Here is a 17,909-nt window from a genome sequence, read left to right as displayed (position 1 = left end):
GTCAGTGCCTTCGCAGAGGGAAGGGCAGTATGGGAACGGTGACATGATGAGCGGCATCGGCACCAGCTGTGCAAGAAGATTATGACGAACGCGGGAACGATATATAGGGTCAAATAATTTGAGACCGAAATCGCCGCACCGAATCGCAGTGGGCCAGTGCCGTCAGTGCCTTCGCAGAGGGAAGGGCAGTATGGAAACACTAGCATGATGAGCGGCATCGGCGCCAGCTGTGCAAGAAGACGACGACGAAGGCGGGAACGATATATAGGGTCAAATAATTTGAGATCGAAATCACTGCCCCGAATGTCAGTGGTCTGCGCCGTCAGCGCCTTCGCAGAGGGAAGAGCAGTATGGGAACGGTGGCATGATGAGCGGCATCAGCACCAGCTATGCAAGAAGGCGCGAGCGATATGTAGGGACAAAGAATGTGAGACCGAAATGACCGCACCGACTAGTGCGCCATAGCCGTCAGTGCCTTCGCAGAGGGAATGGCAGTACGGAAACACTAGCATGATGAGCGGCATCGGCGCCAGCTGTGGAAGAAGACGGTGTCGGAGGCGCGAGCGTTATTTGAGACAAACAAAGAATTTGAGACCGAAATCACCGCACCGACTGGCAGTGGGCCAGTGCCGTCAGCGACTTCGCAAAGGCAGGGGCAGTATGGGAACGCTGACATGATGAGCGGCAACGGAGCCAGCTGTAAAGAAGACAATGAACACGCGAGCAGTGGCACTAGCCATTGCTGATGGTGCACCACCGCAAGGGGGCCAACTCAGCGCACTTGTTTCACATGAGCTCCCGATTCAACCTGAACTTACTGCGGACTGCCATCTGGAAGCGCCAGAACGTCTGCATCATTCCACGCAGCTCGGGACACTTTGACAGCAGCAAGACGGCGGCCGCCCAGCTAAGCCTACGGAGGATTGCCAAGCTTTGCTCCCCGAGGCCACGTGCCTCCTGCCCGTGCCCGAGCTTTGAGACCGAGCTTTTTGCCTCGTGAACCACCTGCCCGCCGCGTACCGGCCCTTTGAAGGCGAGGTACGCTTAATTTCTTACTCAAGAGGGAGTATCAAATGGAGGGGGAGGATACCTTCCCGGAAGAGGTTACTCAAGATCAAGGTTGGCAGTCTTCGGGGGCCAGAAGAGTTGGCGCCAAAGCTCGCAGGGCTGACACTAATGCGTCATCGCCCCAACCGGGAGCGCACCGTGGCAAATCAGGCGGTGCTGCTCTAAAATCCAAAGTGACACGAGCGGGACGAATGCCCTCACTTCCTCGAGATGATATCAAGATTGTGATCAGGCCGCGAGGTGGACTCAATATCTCCAAGATTGGCGTTGTTACGGTGGCTGACGCAATACTCGCCGCCGCTGGCATCAGTCGGGAAGATCTATGCCAAGATACTCTATGCCCGAACGTACAGCAAAATATTATCATCGCCAGTACTCCCAAGCGCGAGAATGCGAACCGCTACGTCCGGATGAGGCAGATACTCACCTCGGGCAAGGTATATGAGCTCAATGCCTACAAGACGGCCCCGCACTCCACGTGCAAGAGGGTGATCCGCAACATCCCTCTTCAAGACGGCCCTGACGTCATCGATGCCAATATTGTCAACGCCAATAATCCACTCGCCTTAGCAACGAAGAGAATCGCCCGAACCGGCGCGGTCATCGTCGCGTTCGACGGGCATCGTATACCGAACTTTGTCAGGTATGGCCAGTTACTCATGCAGTGCTCGCTCTACCGCAAGCAAATCGACGTGTAGTATACGTGCGGCCGCTTCGGTCATCGCGCCGACATGTGTCCCAATCCCGGTGACGCTATTTGCCGTGGCTGTGGTGCCCCTAGCCCCGATGAGCAGCATCTGTACCCCGAAGTGTAAACTCTGTGGTGGCCAGCATCTCACGGCTAATAAGGACTGTGCTCAAAGGTTCAAGGTCCCATACATCGTGCGTCGTCGTCGCAGTGAGCGCGCCAAGATGGCCGATGCCGCGTCACCGTCCCCTCAGCGGCGCTCCGACACTGCGGAACTCGTCCAGGCTTCGTCCATTCCGGTTGCTCAGCGCAGAGGACGCTCCCGTTCGAGGGGCCGCTCGAGAGTCCGTTCCCTATGCAGGGGTCACTCGGCCCCCAGGGCACGCTCCGGTTCTCGGCTTCGCTCCAGCTCCAGGCCGGGGCACGACACGTCGAGGGGGACCAGGGCCCGCTCCTGCACTCCCACCGCCCTTAGAAGCAAGAAGTTCATGCTCTCCTGGGCCGACAATGTTCGAGGGGGACGTGAGGGTCCAAGAGGCGACGACTCGCCTCGCGATTCGCACCACGCAAACGAGCTCGAGGAGTTGTGAAGAGTTAACGAGCAGTTGAGGAAAGAAAACGCGCAGGTTAAGCAAGAAATGAGCAGGCTAGCTGCAGAGATGGTGGAGATTAGGAAGCTCGCGCTTTCACCCTCCTCGCCGCAACCCGCCTTGGCATCCGTCGCCATGGGTACGTCCGAGACATCCCACAGGTCTCGCGCGCGAGCGTCGAGCAGTAAGAACAGACATGAATACGAGACTATAAAATTGCTCTCGGAACCCAAGAATGTCTTCGCCAGCATGCAGGCTAGCTTAGCAGAGGTCCAGGAAGCTATAGCGCACCCAAAAATGGGCTTAGGTGCACTCAGTGAATGCATAAGCAAATTAGAGGAGGTCGATGCCAGGAGAGAACCCAGCCCCGCTCCTTCGCACGTCGCAGCACAACGTCATGTACTAGCACCACCGACGTAGGGCGCGATTCTCAGGGCCGCTCAACCTTCCTCTCAGCCTGAACATGGAGTGTGCGGACGAGAACTTTAGTATCTGGCAATGCAACTGCGGAGGGTTTCCCAACAAGAAGCCGCTTCTACAACAATATTTAAGAACTCTCACAGCTAAGCCCCAATTCATCGCTATTCAGGAAGTTGCAACTAGTACCCCTATCAAACTAGCGGGTTATCGGGTAGTATCCTCACATTCAGGAGGTAGGGGAGTTGCTACCCTTGTCAACAAAAGGTACAATTGCCTCTCTCGCGACCTCGGCGCAGTTGGTGATGGCATCGAGTACGTCATGACTGAAGTCCTCATGAACCCACCCAGAAAGGGCCTCAGAAGAAACAGCCTTTGTATCCTGAACGTATACTGCAGCCCCAGATACCGCAGGGCGAGGGCGAACTCTCTCCTCAAGAGGGCCGTCAGCCTGGCCGGTAGGCACCCCCTTGTCGTCGTCGGGGATTTCAACGCCCCACATAGGGTGTGGGGGTACACCCATGACACGCCCAAGCGACGCGAGCTGTGGCTGACTGCGATGGAAGTGGACTTGACCCTTATCACCGATAAGGATTTCCCCACTAGGAGAGGCAACTCCACATGCCGGGACACTACCCCGGACCTCTTTTTTGTCAAGAACGTAGGGGAGGTCAAGTGGGTGAACACGGCTCTAGACCTCGGAAGTGACTACTATGTCATCAAAGTCTCCCTCGCGATTGCCCGCTATAGGACGAGGAAATTCAAGTTGGTCGGCTGGGACGTTTTCCCCAAGATCAGAACCGAGCGCGCACCGAAGGCCGAGACAGATTTTGAAGGTAGGTGTAAAGGGGTCAGGGATGACGCCGCGGTGGCAACCAAGGAGGTCGTCATTGCCCTCGACGTTGAAAAGATGGATAGCAGGTTGGCGCACCTGCTGGAAGCCAAGCAAGCCCTCCTCACGAGATGGAAGGGGCAGAAGCACAACAGAAGACTCCGCAAGAAGGTTTCCGAGGTTAACAGGGAGATCGAACAGCACTGCAAGAACCTGTGCAAATAACAATAGGAGGAGCTCTGCGAATCCATCAAGGCTCAGCTCAGATCCGGCAAAAGCTGGGGTCTGCTCAAACACCTTCTCGATGAGGGCAGCACCAGATCCAGCCAGAGACGATCCCTCGCGCGAGCCATCCACCTCGCTACGGACTCTACCCCGGTTGAGTTGATTGTCGACAGGCTCATAAACAAGTACCTGCCAGTCGCGGATAGCTCTGCCCCTACCCAGTTCCCGGACTACGCAGTGTGTGCGGTGCCGGAGTTGAACCAGGACTTTACTGCGGCCGAGATCCGAGATATCCTCTTCTCCCTCAACGTCAAATCTGCCCCTGGCCCGGATGGCGTCACTAACAGGATGCTCAGGAATCTCGATGATGAGTCGATCGACTTCCTCACTGAAAGGATTAATGAAGTCTGGCGCAGCGGACAGGTCCCCACACAATGGAAGACGGCCTGCACTCATCCCCAAACCCGGTAGAGCACCAGGCATCGACAATCTAAGACCGATTTCTGTGAGGTCCTGTGTCGGTAAGATCGCAGAGCATGCCCTGCTCAACCGGCTCAAGGTGCACATCGAGACCAATGAAATGTACACCTACAATATGATTGGTTTCAGAGCCGACTTCTCGACACAGGACGCCATGAAACTGATAAAACATCAGATCATCGACCGGAGCACGGGAGATACCAGATCCATCCTTGGATTAGACCTGCAGAAGGCCTTCGACAATATCTCACACGAATTCATTCTCCAGTCTATTGCCGGCCTCGGGCTCGGGGAGAGGGCCTACGACTTCGTCCGATCCTTCCTTAGCCAGAGACTTGCCAAGCTCAAGATCGAAGGATACCTCTCGTAAGAGATCACCCTCGGTTCACGAGGCACGCCTCAGGGCTCAGTAATCTCGCCAACATTATTCAACATCGCAATGATGGGGCTTTCCAAGGAGCTCGCGAAGATTCAAGGAATCAACCACACCATCTACGCAGATGACATCACCATCTGGTGCGTCGGCGGGAGCGACGGCCAAGTTGAGGCCGCCATGCAGAGCGCCATCGATGCGACCGAGCCCTTCCTCAGCCCCACTGGGCTTCGATGTTCTCCATCCAAATCTGAACCACTACTCTACAAGAAAAGACCCAGAGGCGGCGGCCATCGTGATTGGAAACCGGCGTCCGAAAGTGAAATACGGCTTATCACTGGTGACGGGTCCCCGGTGCCCAGAGTGGACTCGCTCCGAATATTGGGTATGTATATCGAGTCTAACGGAGCCAATGGAACCGCACTGAGAAAAATCCCCGCCAAGATGGAGAGTGCTCTCGGCCTCACCCGGAGGATCGCCAACAGGCACCGGGGAATCAAGGAAGACAATCTGATCCGCATTATACATACTTTTGTTCTCTGCCACCTTTCATACTCTGTGGCCATGCATAATTGGCATGTTGCAGAGAGGAACAAGCTCAATTGCCTCATCAGAAAGGTCTTCAAACTTGCCCACGGCTTACCTGTCAGCACCCACACCGAAAACCTGCTCAAGCTCAGAGTCCACAACACGCTCGGAGAAATAATCGAGGCACAAGAGCGTTCACAGCTGCTCAGGCTATCCAGCACCCCGGCGGGCCACAAGATACTCGACGAGATGGGCCTCAACCCTGTCGACCAGTGACCCGACTCCATGCGGATTCCCAGCGACATCAGGTCTCAACTGCACATCGCGTCCATTCCCCGCAATATGTACCCCGCAAACAACGTCGGCAGACGTAGGGCCAGGGGTACAGCTCTACTCGAGCATGTCCGCAACAACCACATTGAGGCAAGTTTCGTGGATGCCGCGGCATATGTCCATCAAGAGTCATTTGCCGCCTCCATCGTCGACTCCGATTGCAGGCTCACTTGCTGCGCTACGGTACGCACTTCGAGGCCCGTGGTAGCCGCACAGGTTGCAATCGCGCTGGCTCTGCTCGATGGTCGCAGAGAGGCAATATATAGCGTTTCCAAGGTAGCCATTAAGGCCTACCAAACCGGGATGGTCTCCCCTCAGGCCCTCCGCATTCTTCAAAGCGCCAAAAGTCTTTCCGCATTCTATCAGTTGGTTTCCCGCTTACTTGTGGTTGACTGGGGGCTCTCCTTCTAACCCTAACGAGGGCGCGCACGAGGCCGCGCGAGGACTTACTGACCGCGTCGCCTCCGCAGTCCCCCTGCCCCGCGGGGAACCCTTGCTCACGTTCCATGAGGTTACCGCACACTACTATCTGTCAAGGCGGGTATTCCCCCTCCCGCACCCCTCCTTATGCAGGGCGTGGGCGGTGACCCTTCGACTTTTACAAGCCCGTGCGTATCCTAACCTTGCGGTTCTTGATGCAATATACCCTGAAAGGTATCCCAGTGCGGACTGCCCTGCTTGTGGACTAACGGCAAGATTGGGCCACGTGTTGTGGGAGTGCAAAGCCATCGGCACCTCCTTCAGCGAGGATAGGTGGGCTGCGCTCTTGGGCAGCCCCGAACTCAACGATCAAACCCTGGCCGTCCAGAGTGCCCGCGATCGGGCCGTCAAGCTCGGCTTGGCGGTCCCTACGTGGGACTAGCCGGATGGCGCGGGTTCTCCCTTGCGTCTTCTCTGGGCTTATTAAAGTTATTTCACTCACTCAGCCATTGCTGATGATGATAGTTCTTGCTCACACACATTTGTTGACCGACGCGAAAAATGCACGGAACTCTAGCCGTAAACAGCTTCGCTGTGAGAACAACGGAAATTGAACCTCGAATGAACGGAAAGCTTTGCTTGCTAATGTGACTCCATTTCATTTAAATGTGCCGACTCGCACGTACACCTGTATGAGGGCACTATGGGAGACCAGCGCTCAAGTTTGTGTATGGATGGATGTTATGAGCGTCCCCTTTGGAAAAGTGTGGTGGGTTGCGCAACCAAGGTCTTGGTATTATACTGTCTAATGTCCTACATAGGTAAGAAAAGGAAGAAAGATCGTCCCCTTGTACGCATCGCGTGCATTATTTAGTCGTACAAACATAAGAACATGTCCAGTGGTGATACGGTGGGGGAGGTGCAAAAGCCGAGAAAGTGAGCTTGAAGGCCGTCGTTATTGGTGCATGGGTAATTACATCAGAACTATAAAAGCCGTAATGTAGCCCTATGATTGCATTATTCTTCCTGAAAACTACGAGCGTGAGTGACGGCGACGTTAACTCGGGCACGCGCAATGTCACGCAATTTCAACTATTATTTCTACAATCTCTCAGCCAAATATCCGTGTGCATTTGATTTTATTGAAAGCTAAAATTCGATCACCGAGAACATGTTTCTATTTAAGGCGGTATTTTTATCAGGAGTGCAAATAATATAGTACCAGCTGGGGTAAATGCCTACTGGGTTTCCAGCAGTCCGCGTCTTTGACAGTGCCTGGTGAAAAAAAGGCCGCAAATTACATTACTGATAATATAATCTCGCAGTGACATAAACGGCGAACATACTGTAAAAATTTCATGGACGATTACGATACTCCCTAATGCGAAATTTGAGCGCAATTGTGTACGTGTTTTTATTTCGCGATATATTGGCTGACGTGGACGATGTCTTGTGCGGCACGTTGCAAACGGAGCGAAGTGTGGCGTGACTGCCTCGCTAATCAGGAGGTCATGAGAGGCAGCGCGTGGGTGACACGTGAGCCCGATTAACAGCCGCAGCAGGCAGACCCCCCAGACAACGCGCGCTACTCTGGCTCCACCTCGTAGTCATCGTCGCCACCACTACGCTTTTCTTCTCACGCATTCGCCAGCCCATCCTGCTCTGCTTTCCGCATCATGGTTGCGCTGCAACAACATAGGATGTGTTGGCTAAAGCCCCTTAAACTTCGTAAAGTAGCGACACTCTCTCCTCCGCCTTCCCTCCTCCTCGTTTCTCCTCTTTCACGCTGCCTCCTCGACCGTGGCGCCACCCACACTGCTCGAGCGTAGCAACGGCGCCAACATGCGCTCCTCGCCACTCCGCAGACGCTTCTCGAGCAAAAATGGCGCTGAAGCAAGGCGCGAGGGCCCACGTGATGCTATTAGGCCAACAGCGACGCGGCGTCGGCCTCGACCAGAGAGCGCGAGGAGGAGGCGGCATTCTTCAAAGCGTGGCGCTACTTTACGAAGTTCAAGGGGCTTTAGTGTTGGCTGCACCCTCCTTCTCCGCTTTCCTCCTCGCGTCTTCCATCTTCCGCTGTGTTCCGCTTTCGCTCTTTCATCTTTCGCTGTGTTCGTTCGCTCGGTTCCGCCGACGGCGACGCTGCATGCACCAGCGCGTCGCCGTGACCGGCAACAAAAACATTGGCTTTTTTGGCTGTGCAACTTCTATTACAGCAAAGTGATGTCTGCTGCAGTAGAGTGGCGCATAGTGCCCATTTTATTAAAAGTGACATCCACGTTCAAACGTTCAGCACCAAGGAGAGTTCCGATACAACTCAAGTTCAGCTGCAGTGCACGGTCATCGGCTACACACAGTGGACCGCGGCTCGGCCGTGCTCGCATATCGCAACCAGTGGTGCCGCAAATATAAGCGTGTTTTATTCTTTGTGTGAAATTATTGCGAGAAGAGGGTAAAACGGCAACAGTCGTAACACATTGCGGCTTGGGAGCATCGGCAGTTTGTTCTGAAGCGCCGTCAGCTACAGATTCGAAGTGAACCGGAAAAGGCCTGGCGAGCGATCAGCAGCGGTGAGGCTGCATAAGATTGTGCGACTCTTATCGACAGTCCATCGGCCATCGTGATTCAGGAATATCAGATGCACTGCGAGAAAGAAGAGTGGGAAAAAAAATTATGCTGCCACTACTGGGACATGAGATGAGTACGCCATCTTTGTATTTGCGAAAAGAAAACACAACTGACAGATGCAAACGCATGGCACGACAAAAAAAGAAAAGCCATTCTTGATGGATTTGCATTGCAGACCTTTTCTTCACCGTGGACCAACTAGTCCGTAACAGAGCATTGCTTCTGCTCTCTCTGCGATTTCAAGATGGCACTGCCACATTTGCTTACTACAAAGACGTGGTCGGTAAGCTGTAAAAGACTGCACTGACCGTCATAAAAATAACCACAAGCAACTATAATACAACTATAAAAAACAGAAAACAACTCTCGAGTGTGCAAGTGTGCAACTTCTTTCGTATACGGAGTAGGAATCGTTTGACTTACACTGATGACCTGTTCGTCACTCGTAATAATAAATAGGGCAATGTATATTATTGTTCGCCTGGTGGTTTAGTGCTGAAGTAATGCTCTTGGTAGCAGACGACGTGGCGCTGCGCTATACTCGCGGACAACTTTCTGTGGCTATGAAGGGAAAAGTACGGAGGCAAAGCGCAGCAAGTGAGAGCGCTTCTGAAAAGAGTCCCGCGTTTTAATCCAGGCAAGTGTATATGCTGGGGAAGAGAAAACATAAGCACCTTATTAGAAACAGTTAAATAAGAAAGAATACACCGCTAGTGTAAAGGTTTACTTTTTTTTTTCCTTCCGCGTCTGGGGAGCGTCAAACCGCCGCACGTGGAAGCTGTGCCGACTCAGCGTACGTTCCGAGCAATCGAAGGCACTGTCATACGCTGCCGGACTACTTGGCGCAGGAACAGATGTGCAGCAGACGCGCGCCCGTAGCTTTCCTTTCATAGCCGCAGAAAGTTGTCCGCGAGTATAGCCGATTAGTACGAGGACGTGAATGCATCCCGTCTTGGTTACAGCTGGCAGTCTAGCTGGCAGTAGGGATGTTGAACATCTAGATAGCTGTTATGGCACTTCGGTAAAAGCTTGCAACGTGGTAAATTTCTTTCTTTCGAACTGCATTCGCTTGATATGCGTTGTCCGACGAGAAACATCGAATTGACGACCACCACTTAGGCGCCGTGCTGTACAGTATACCGCGACTACGAGTGTGCGAAAATACCGATTGCGTGCTCCTTCATCGAAGGCCGTTCGTCGGCTGTCCTCCGTAGCACGACGCAAAATCTGCAGCACTCTCGTTAGCCGAGAAAGTGCGGCCAAATCGAAGTGACCAAGTAATTGTAGGCGAAAGCTTTTTTGGCAGCGCCCTCTGATGCAAATTTACTGTTCTCGCAGGGTCGCTTCAGGCTCACCATCGAAGCATGGCACACCCAGAACGGAACTGTGCCCCCGGAAGGCGGTGAGTTACGACACTCTTTATTTGCGCTCCGGTGTCACATCTCGATAAACAGTGTGGCCTCCATAAACGCCATTGCGCGAATGAGCTGCACCGTGGACTCATTCGCTGCGTCAGCTCGACTGCAGCGGCAGCAGCGGGTGGCGGCACTGAGTGCGGCGACGAGAACGCTGTGCCATCGATGCCGCGTCCCGCATGACTACCTCGCGCGCGCTCTCCTGCAGGGTGCATGCGCAAGCGTCTTCAAATGACCCCCCCACGGCATTGCCGGGTCAGTGGCCAAATAACCGTGTAGGGTCAACGAACCAGGGTGTGCGCGGGCAAGGGTTGCAAGGACCGCAACAGTGGGGTTTTACGGCGCCGAAGAGACATGACGTTTATACAGATGAAGGGCCACCAACGTGCAAGATCAATGAATGGATGGATTCCTTCAGGCTGTGAGCAAACGTCTTGCGGCGAGCTTAAAAAGTCACGCTTTGTAGGTTTCAATACACCGCTGTCTAAATCAAACAGAACTTGCGTATATACATGGTAATACGGGGGTTACTGCGCCATAAACACACGGACAACAGAAGTAGAAGTGGACAGGACGCGCGCAGACTCACAACTCACCTTCATAGGGTGAAAGATGACAATATATATATATATATATATATATATATATATATATATATATATATATATATATATATATATATATTGGAAGGAAGATGAGGAACGTGCGCGCAGTCAGCAGCATCGGCAGCATCAAGCGCGCAGCAGAGGCTCGAGCTCGGGGACTGTGCTCGGTGCATCGTAGAACCGGCGGTCGCTACGAACCCCAATAAACCTCCTTTATAATATATATATATATATATATATATATATATATATATATATATATATATATATATATAGATATATATATAGATATATATATATATATGCACACACAATGATCAAAATAGTGTCGTTTCTCCCTGCTTGTCCCCGAGAATAGCGCACTGTTCTGTTTCAAATATGTCTTACCAACTCGCCCAAACGTCTGTTTTAACAAAATAACATCGTCATGTCGATAGGCCATCCAAAATCGCTGCCGTCACAATCTTGCGTCTAGGAATTGCACCTCGCAATCCGTAAGTACAATGGACGGATCGCTGACGCATGCACGCGCTTTCTTCTTTATAACATACGCCTCGAACAGCTCCCACGTACGACGATCCCTATTATGGCACAAAATTTTAGTTTTTTTTTTTTTTAGAAATGGAAGGCACACCTTCTTGGTCTCTTTTCCACAAGCTAGCCCTGCAATGTTTTGCTACGTGGGAATGCTCGTCAGATGACCTATTCTTAAAATGTTCTTTTAAGCGGATAGTAATACAGCGTCCGGTCTCACCGACATAAACACAGCCGCAGGAGAAAAGAAATTCGTAAACCATCTCCACGTCCGGCGTGATTTACGAATTTACGCCAGCAAAATGAAAAAGCGAACCCCCCTCCGCCCCCCCCCCCCAAAAGAAAAAAGTTGGGGGTGGGGGGACTCTTTGCAGTAGAGCTGTCTTGCTCAGTGCAATTATTCTACCTTCCAAGAGTCCTTATCTTTCGTTGTTCCCTTCCAGGGTGTGACTGAATATAATACCGCTTAGCTTCCGTGATCAGACGAGGGCTGACTGATACGAACATCTGTTTGAGAATGGGCAACCTGGCAATACTGACTATAACCATGAACCGAAGGAGCCGAGATATTGCTGCTATGTTTTTCGAAATCCGGGTGTCTTGGCGCTTTTTGGGCACCATTTACCCCTGCACCACAACACCCCTTACATCATCGAAATCCGGCTTCTTGCTGGCCTGTGCAAGTCGTCGTAAAAGATATTAAAGTCTAAGCGGTAAATCCATTGACCATTGTAATGCCTTCATTCAGAAGCAGTTCATCTGTCACCCGTTCCTTCAGTGCAGTTGAGGCATGGTGTAAATTTGGCTTCGATAAATGACGAAGTTCCTGATATCCGTTGAATTTGGCTACGCAGTATCAATAAGCGATTGTTCGTCCGCGAATACACGCTGCATCTGTCGCGTGGAATTGTGTCACTCCAATAAACTTATATCGTTGTGGCTAAGGGAAAAGAAAGATGTCGGTAAAACGCAAAAACAAACAAAACACACTCAAATAAAAACAAGGTGCGTGTGCATGCCAGTTACGCTGCAAGCACACTAGCCTCGGTCGAATCACAGGCGTCTCTTCAACGCGAACTCTCTGAGCAAAGTTCCAAGAAAAGCTGCTGACGCGAATTCGAAGCCGCTTTTAGGAGAGCCTAAACGTACCGTGAAATCTCTCAAGCCTACCCACGCACTTTCCAACTTCACCCCCCTTGTTGTTCCAGCCACCAGCCACATTCCGGGTAGATCCATACGCTGTAACATTTGCGGTCTAGCGCGCAGAGTTCTTCCTGCAGGAATCCATGAAGCGGCGCAAGTATATCCTGAGCAAGTGAAAGGTGCACCCGACCTCTCCCGCCCTGCTCAAGCCGTTCATGTCCGCCAGGGAAGGCTCCTTGCGCGTGATGCCCGTGGCGATTGTCCCTGTGCCGCCGGCGCATTCAGGCGTACCGCTTTGCGTCAGCGTCGCGGTGAGTGGTCGTCGTGAAGTGGCGGCGAACACGCAACGACACCCACGCAAAGGGAAGCAGCGAGAGAGACGCCGCTTGCCTGGCCGCCCGCTGACTCGGCCCCACAGGGTGCCCCGCCGAGAGTCCGTGTGCTCGGCGCGACTGTTCTCGGAGCTTCCCCGTGCGTCTCGCTTTCCGCTGGGAGCCTCGTTCGACGCTTGACAGGTTCGACGCTTCGCGATGCGGAAATCCTCGGCACCGCGCATATGTGAACGGGGGAACGCTAGCCAGGACCGTAGCACTTTTGAGACCCAATGGAATACGAATCGAATAGTACGTGCCAGCAGCGAACGGAATCGAATATCCAATAGTTTTCGAATAATGAAAATGCGCCTTCACAATTACTTTCAAACGATGTTCGCATACTAGTATTCATAAAGTTAGCAAGTGACTGTCATAACACTACAAGTTTGTAGCGTCGATAATTAAAGTACAAATGGAGCATTAGGAACAAATAAGCAGTTCATTCGCATATACAGGACACTTTCGAGTGTGCTAATGATCACTGCGTACTCGCTGGCTGTGACGCAGCCGTGATCCGCTAGACGAGTTTGAGAGTGCGTATTTTTTTTATTTTTTTTACTGTGCCCGCGGGGATGAAACTTGTCGTACTCCGATTATTGTTTGATTGCGCATAGTTGATGCTTTGAAATATTCGAGAAATATTCAAAATAACTATTGGCGGTTTCACCTGAAGGGCGCAGCACTGACTGCTAAAGACATGAGGAATCGATAATAAAAACTGAATTTTGGCAAATTAGTCTGTTTTTTGTTTTTTCCGCGTTTCGCCCCAGGGCATAATAACCGTAAAGAAAAGAAAGGGCCCAAATTTGACAAAGTAGAATGGAGCGAATTGATGTAAACTTTGCGAAAGTGAGATTATAGTGTCACTTTGTGACTATAAAAATTTTGGCGACAAAAATATTCCATCAAGTTTTGCTGTACTTCCCTCGTATGTTGCTCAATCTCTACGATCGTCACTTGTCGCTGAACACATGATCCGACTTGTTACGGAGGAAAAATTACAGGGACGACGATCATGTTAGTGCTCTTATTCGTAATGATAAAGAAAAACCGGCCTAGGTTCTCAGATGTCCTGTCTGTAGTATATCCACGGACGTCTGGGTTGGTACGCCGAACGGGATTCGTCATTGTTCTTAATGGAGTAGTGCCAGAAAAGTGCTACTTTTTTTTATAGCTGTCAACTCAGTAATTACGCTATGGAGCCTAAATTGATTGAGAGCGCAACAAATAATTAATTACCTTGCGTTTTAATGCGCCCTGTTCAAACCGCCCGCCGAATGTAGCGCCGACTTGGGACGTCCGAAACCAAGGCTATTCACAGCATCGAAAATCTGGTACGGCGGTCCACATGGTACCACACACTGCTGGCGCACGCACATACGCTCGGACCGTGCCGCCGACAGCTGGGTTCATTCAGGATTCGACGAGACAGGAGGAGCTCCCAATGCGATTCCATGAGATAGTATGCAAAACCTACGAGTGCGCTTCTCCACACGCTTGCCTGACCTAACCAAGATGGCAGACCTCAGCCGAATAGTCGGCGCCGAGCGAACTGGTGTTGTCATCCATGCTCTCCTTTGTTTCTATCACTTTGCAAACTATAGAGGTGCCTATTTAACCAGTGCTTGCATCAGCAAGAGGTCGGTCATCTTGGTATGGACAAGTTAGTACGTGGAAAAGCCTGCTTGCGCAATTATATATCATGTTTCGAAAATGGCAAAAGGCCTTTGCCAATAAAAGGAGCCTTAAGAATGCAGCAAAGGCACGAACATCAAATCGCTGCCATCAAGTTTACCGCACTGCCTCGTCAAGGCGCCATGGATTTCTGCAGCATTTGCATGGACCTGTAGTTAACTATTTTTCGTTGGAGAAGGACTAGATTCCCTACTGAATTATCCGAAGACTATACGGGTGGGGGTGAAAACTTCCCTTACCACTTCCAGTGCCTCACTACCTATCGTAAACTGCTGTTCTCTTCCGAGACTGTTAAACATTACTTTAGTTTTCTGCAGATTAATTTTTAGACCCCCCCCTTCGGCTTTGCCTCTCCAGGTCAGTGAGCATGCATTGCAGTTGGTCCCCTGAGTTACTAAGCAAGGCAATATCATCAGCGAATCGCAAGTTACTAAGGTATTCTCCATTAACTCTTATCCCCAATTCTCCCCAATCCAGGTCTCTGAATAATACCTCCTGTAAACACGCTGTGAATAGCATTGGAGAGATCGTATCTCCCTGCCTGACTCCTTTCTTTATTGGGATTTTGTTGCTTTCTTTATGGAGGACTACGGTGGCTGTGGAGCCGCTATAGATATCTTTCAGTATTTTTACATACGGCTCGTCTACACCCTGATTCCGCAATGCCTCCATGACTGCTGAGGTTTCGACTGAACCAAACGCTTTCTCGTAATCAATGAAAGCTATATATAAAGGTTGGTTATATTCTGCACATTCTTCTATCACCTGATTGATAGTGTGAATATGGTCTATTGTTGAGTAGCCTTTACGGAATCCTGCCTGGTCCTTTGGTTGACGGAAGTCTAAGGTGCTCCTGATTCTATTTGCAATTACCTTAGCAAATACTTTGTAGGCAACGGACAGTAAGCCGATCGGTCTATAATTTTTTCAAGTCTTTGGCGTCCCCTTTCTTATGGATTAGGATTATGTTAGCGTTTTTCCAAGATTCCGGTACGCTCGAAGTCATGAGGCATTGCGTATACAGGGTGGCCAGTTTCTCTAGAACAATCTGCCCACCATCCTTCAACAAATCTGCTGTTACCTGATCCTCCCCAGCTGCCTTCCCCCTTTGCATAGCTCCCAAGGCTTTCTTTACTTCTTCCGGCGTTACCTGTGGGATTTCGAATTCCTCTAGACTACTCTCTCTTCCATTATCATTGTGGGTGCCACTGGTACTGCATAAATCTCTATAGAACTCCTCAGCCACTTGAACTATCTCATCCATATTAGTAATGATACTGCCGGCTTTGTCTCTTAATGCATACATCTGATTCTTGCCAATTCCTAGTTTCTTCTTCACTGCTTTTAGGCTTCCTCCGCTTCTGAGAGCATGTTCAATTCTATCCATATTATACTTCCTTATGTCGGCTGTCTTACGCTTGTTGATTAACTTCGAAAGTTCTGCCAGTTCTATTCTAGCTGTAGGGTTAGAGGCTTTCATACATTGGCGTTGTTTGATCAGATCTTTCGTCTCCTGCGGTAGCTTACTGGTATCCTGTCTAACGGAGTTACCACCAACTTCTATTGCACACTCCTTAATGATGCCCACAAGATTGTCGTTCATTGCTTCAACACTAAGGTCCTCTTCCTGAGTTAAAGCCGAATACCTGTTCTGTAGCTTGATCTGGAATTCCTCTATTTTCCCTCTTACCGCTAGCTCATTGATCGGTTTATGTACCAGTTTCTTCCGTTCCTTCTTCAAGTCTAGGCTAATTCGAGTTCTTACCATCCTATGGTCACTGCAGCGCACCTTGCCGAGCACGTCCACATCTAGTATGATGCCAGGGTTAGCGCAGAGTATGAGGTCTATTTCATTTCTAGTCTCGCCGTTCGGGCTCCTACACGTCCACTTATCCCGCTTGCGGAAGAACGTATTCATTATCCGCATATTATTTTGTTCCGCGGACTCTACTAATAACTCTCCCCTGCTATTCCTAGTGCCTATGCCATATTCCCCCACTGCCTTGTCTCCAGCCTGCTTCTTGCCTACCTTGGCATTGAAGTCGCCCACCAGTATGGTGTATTTTGTTTTGACTTTACCCTTCGCCGATTCCACGTCTTCATAGAAGCTTTCGACTTCCTGGTCATCATGACTGGATGTAGGGGCGTAGACCTGTGCAACCTTCATTTTGTACCTCTTATTAGGTTTCACAACAAGACCTGCGACCCTCTCGTTAATGCTATAGAGTTCCTGTATGTTACCAGCTATATATTCTTATGAATCAGGAATCCGACTCCTAGTTCTCGTCTCTCCGTTAAGCCCCGGTAGTACAGGACGTGCCCGCTTTTCAGCACTGTATATGCTTCTTTTGGCCTTCTAGCTTCACTGAGCCCTATTATATCCCATTTACTGCCCTCTAATTCCTCCAATAGCACTGCTAGACTCGCCTCACTAGATGACGTTGCAGCGTTAAACGTTGCCAGGTTCATATTCCAATGGCGGCCTGTCCGGAGCCAGGGATTCTTAGCACCCTCTGCTGCGTCGCAGGTCTGACCGCCGCCGTGGTCAGTTGCTTCGCAGCTGCTGGGGACTGAGGGCCGGGGTTTGATTGTCGTGTTCATATAGGAGGTTGTGGCCAAGTACTGCACCAGGGTGGCCAATCCTGCTCTGGTGAGGGAGTGCGTTACCGGTTATGGTCACCGGGATCAGGCCACACTCCAGGCCTGTTGATGCAATTTTATCAACACGCGAATTTTTTTTTATCCGGTGGAAAATTGCGCGGCACCGGGATTCGAACCACGGACCTCTTGCACGCGAGGCGGGTGTTCTACCTCTACGCCACCGCTGCAGATTATTAACAGCATACTTCAAAGACGTTCAATTTGTATTACTTGGATGGGACGCAGAATTATGTGGCTTCATTGACTGCTATTTGGCTGCGATTTTTTTACGCGCGTTTCGTTTTCTTTTCATCGCACAGTGCGTGTTCTGTCTTCAATAATGAGATCATCTGGTAGTCAGCACTGTCAGTGTTGTTTCTTTCCCCTCTGGTTTCTTTCTGTCTTATTCTTCTTAAAGGGACACTACAAGAGAAAAATTAAATCATTTTAGACTGATGAGGCATTATTTGAAAACTATGATATCGTTAATTTCACGACAATACGTTGATAACTATAGGAATAAATGAACCTCAAAGTTTCATTATCTTAATCTCGCGCCCAAACCCTAAAGCCAGAACGTCAGTGTGACGTCATGAACATCAAAGTACTTTCTTGCATTTGGGCTAAGTAATCTTTCCCGAAACTTGGCCTACTTAGTCTTTAGAGCCTTTAGAGCACAATATAGTGCATATTTACCTGGTAAATAATTACCTGGTCCCAAGGCGGTGTAGCGGTGTAACCGAAACTCCAAAGCGGTGTCGCCATCCGTATGTGGTTCTCGCGATTTTTTTTGCATTCTAAGTGACTTCTCACGGTAGTAGGGTTTTTTTTTTTCTTTTTTTTTTTGTACAAGGGTAAGTAACTAATACAGGAACCTCTTCTTTTTTTTGTCTCTCCCTTTTCGCTGGAGCATGACCGCTC

The 17,909-nt window shown here is 50.6% G+C and overlaps 1 protein-coding gene across 2 annotated transcripts in view; it reads left to right on the top strand.

Moving 5' to 3' along the window:
* LOC126533285 (uncharacterized) overlaps positions 1-17,909 on the top strand; it is a 109,042-nt gene that overhangs the window by 18,607 nt on the left and 72,526 nt on the right. For both annotated transcript variants that reach the window (XM_050180545.3, XM_055071663.2), the window contains exon 3: positions 9,921-9,984. In XM_050180545.3, coding sequence (XP_050036502.1) covers positions 9,921-9,984 — 64 coding nt within the window. The remainder of the gene's footprint in view (positions 1-9,920; positions 9,985-17,909) is intronic.

Source organism: Dermacentor andersoni, chromosome 7 (genome assembly GCF_023375885.2).
Source record: "Dermacentor andersoni chromosome 7, qqDerAnde1_hic_scaffold, whole genome shotgun sequence".
NCBI lineage: Eukaryota > Metazoa > Arthropoda > Arachnida > Ixodida > Ixodidae > Dermacentor > Dermacentor andersoni.
Note: the sequence above shows the minus strand (reverse complement) of the source record. Positions and strands in the feature narration are given on the sequence as shown.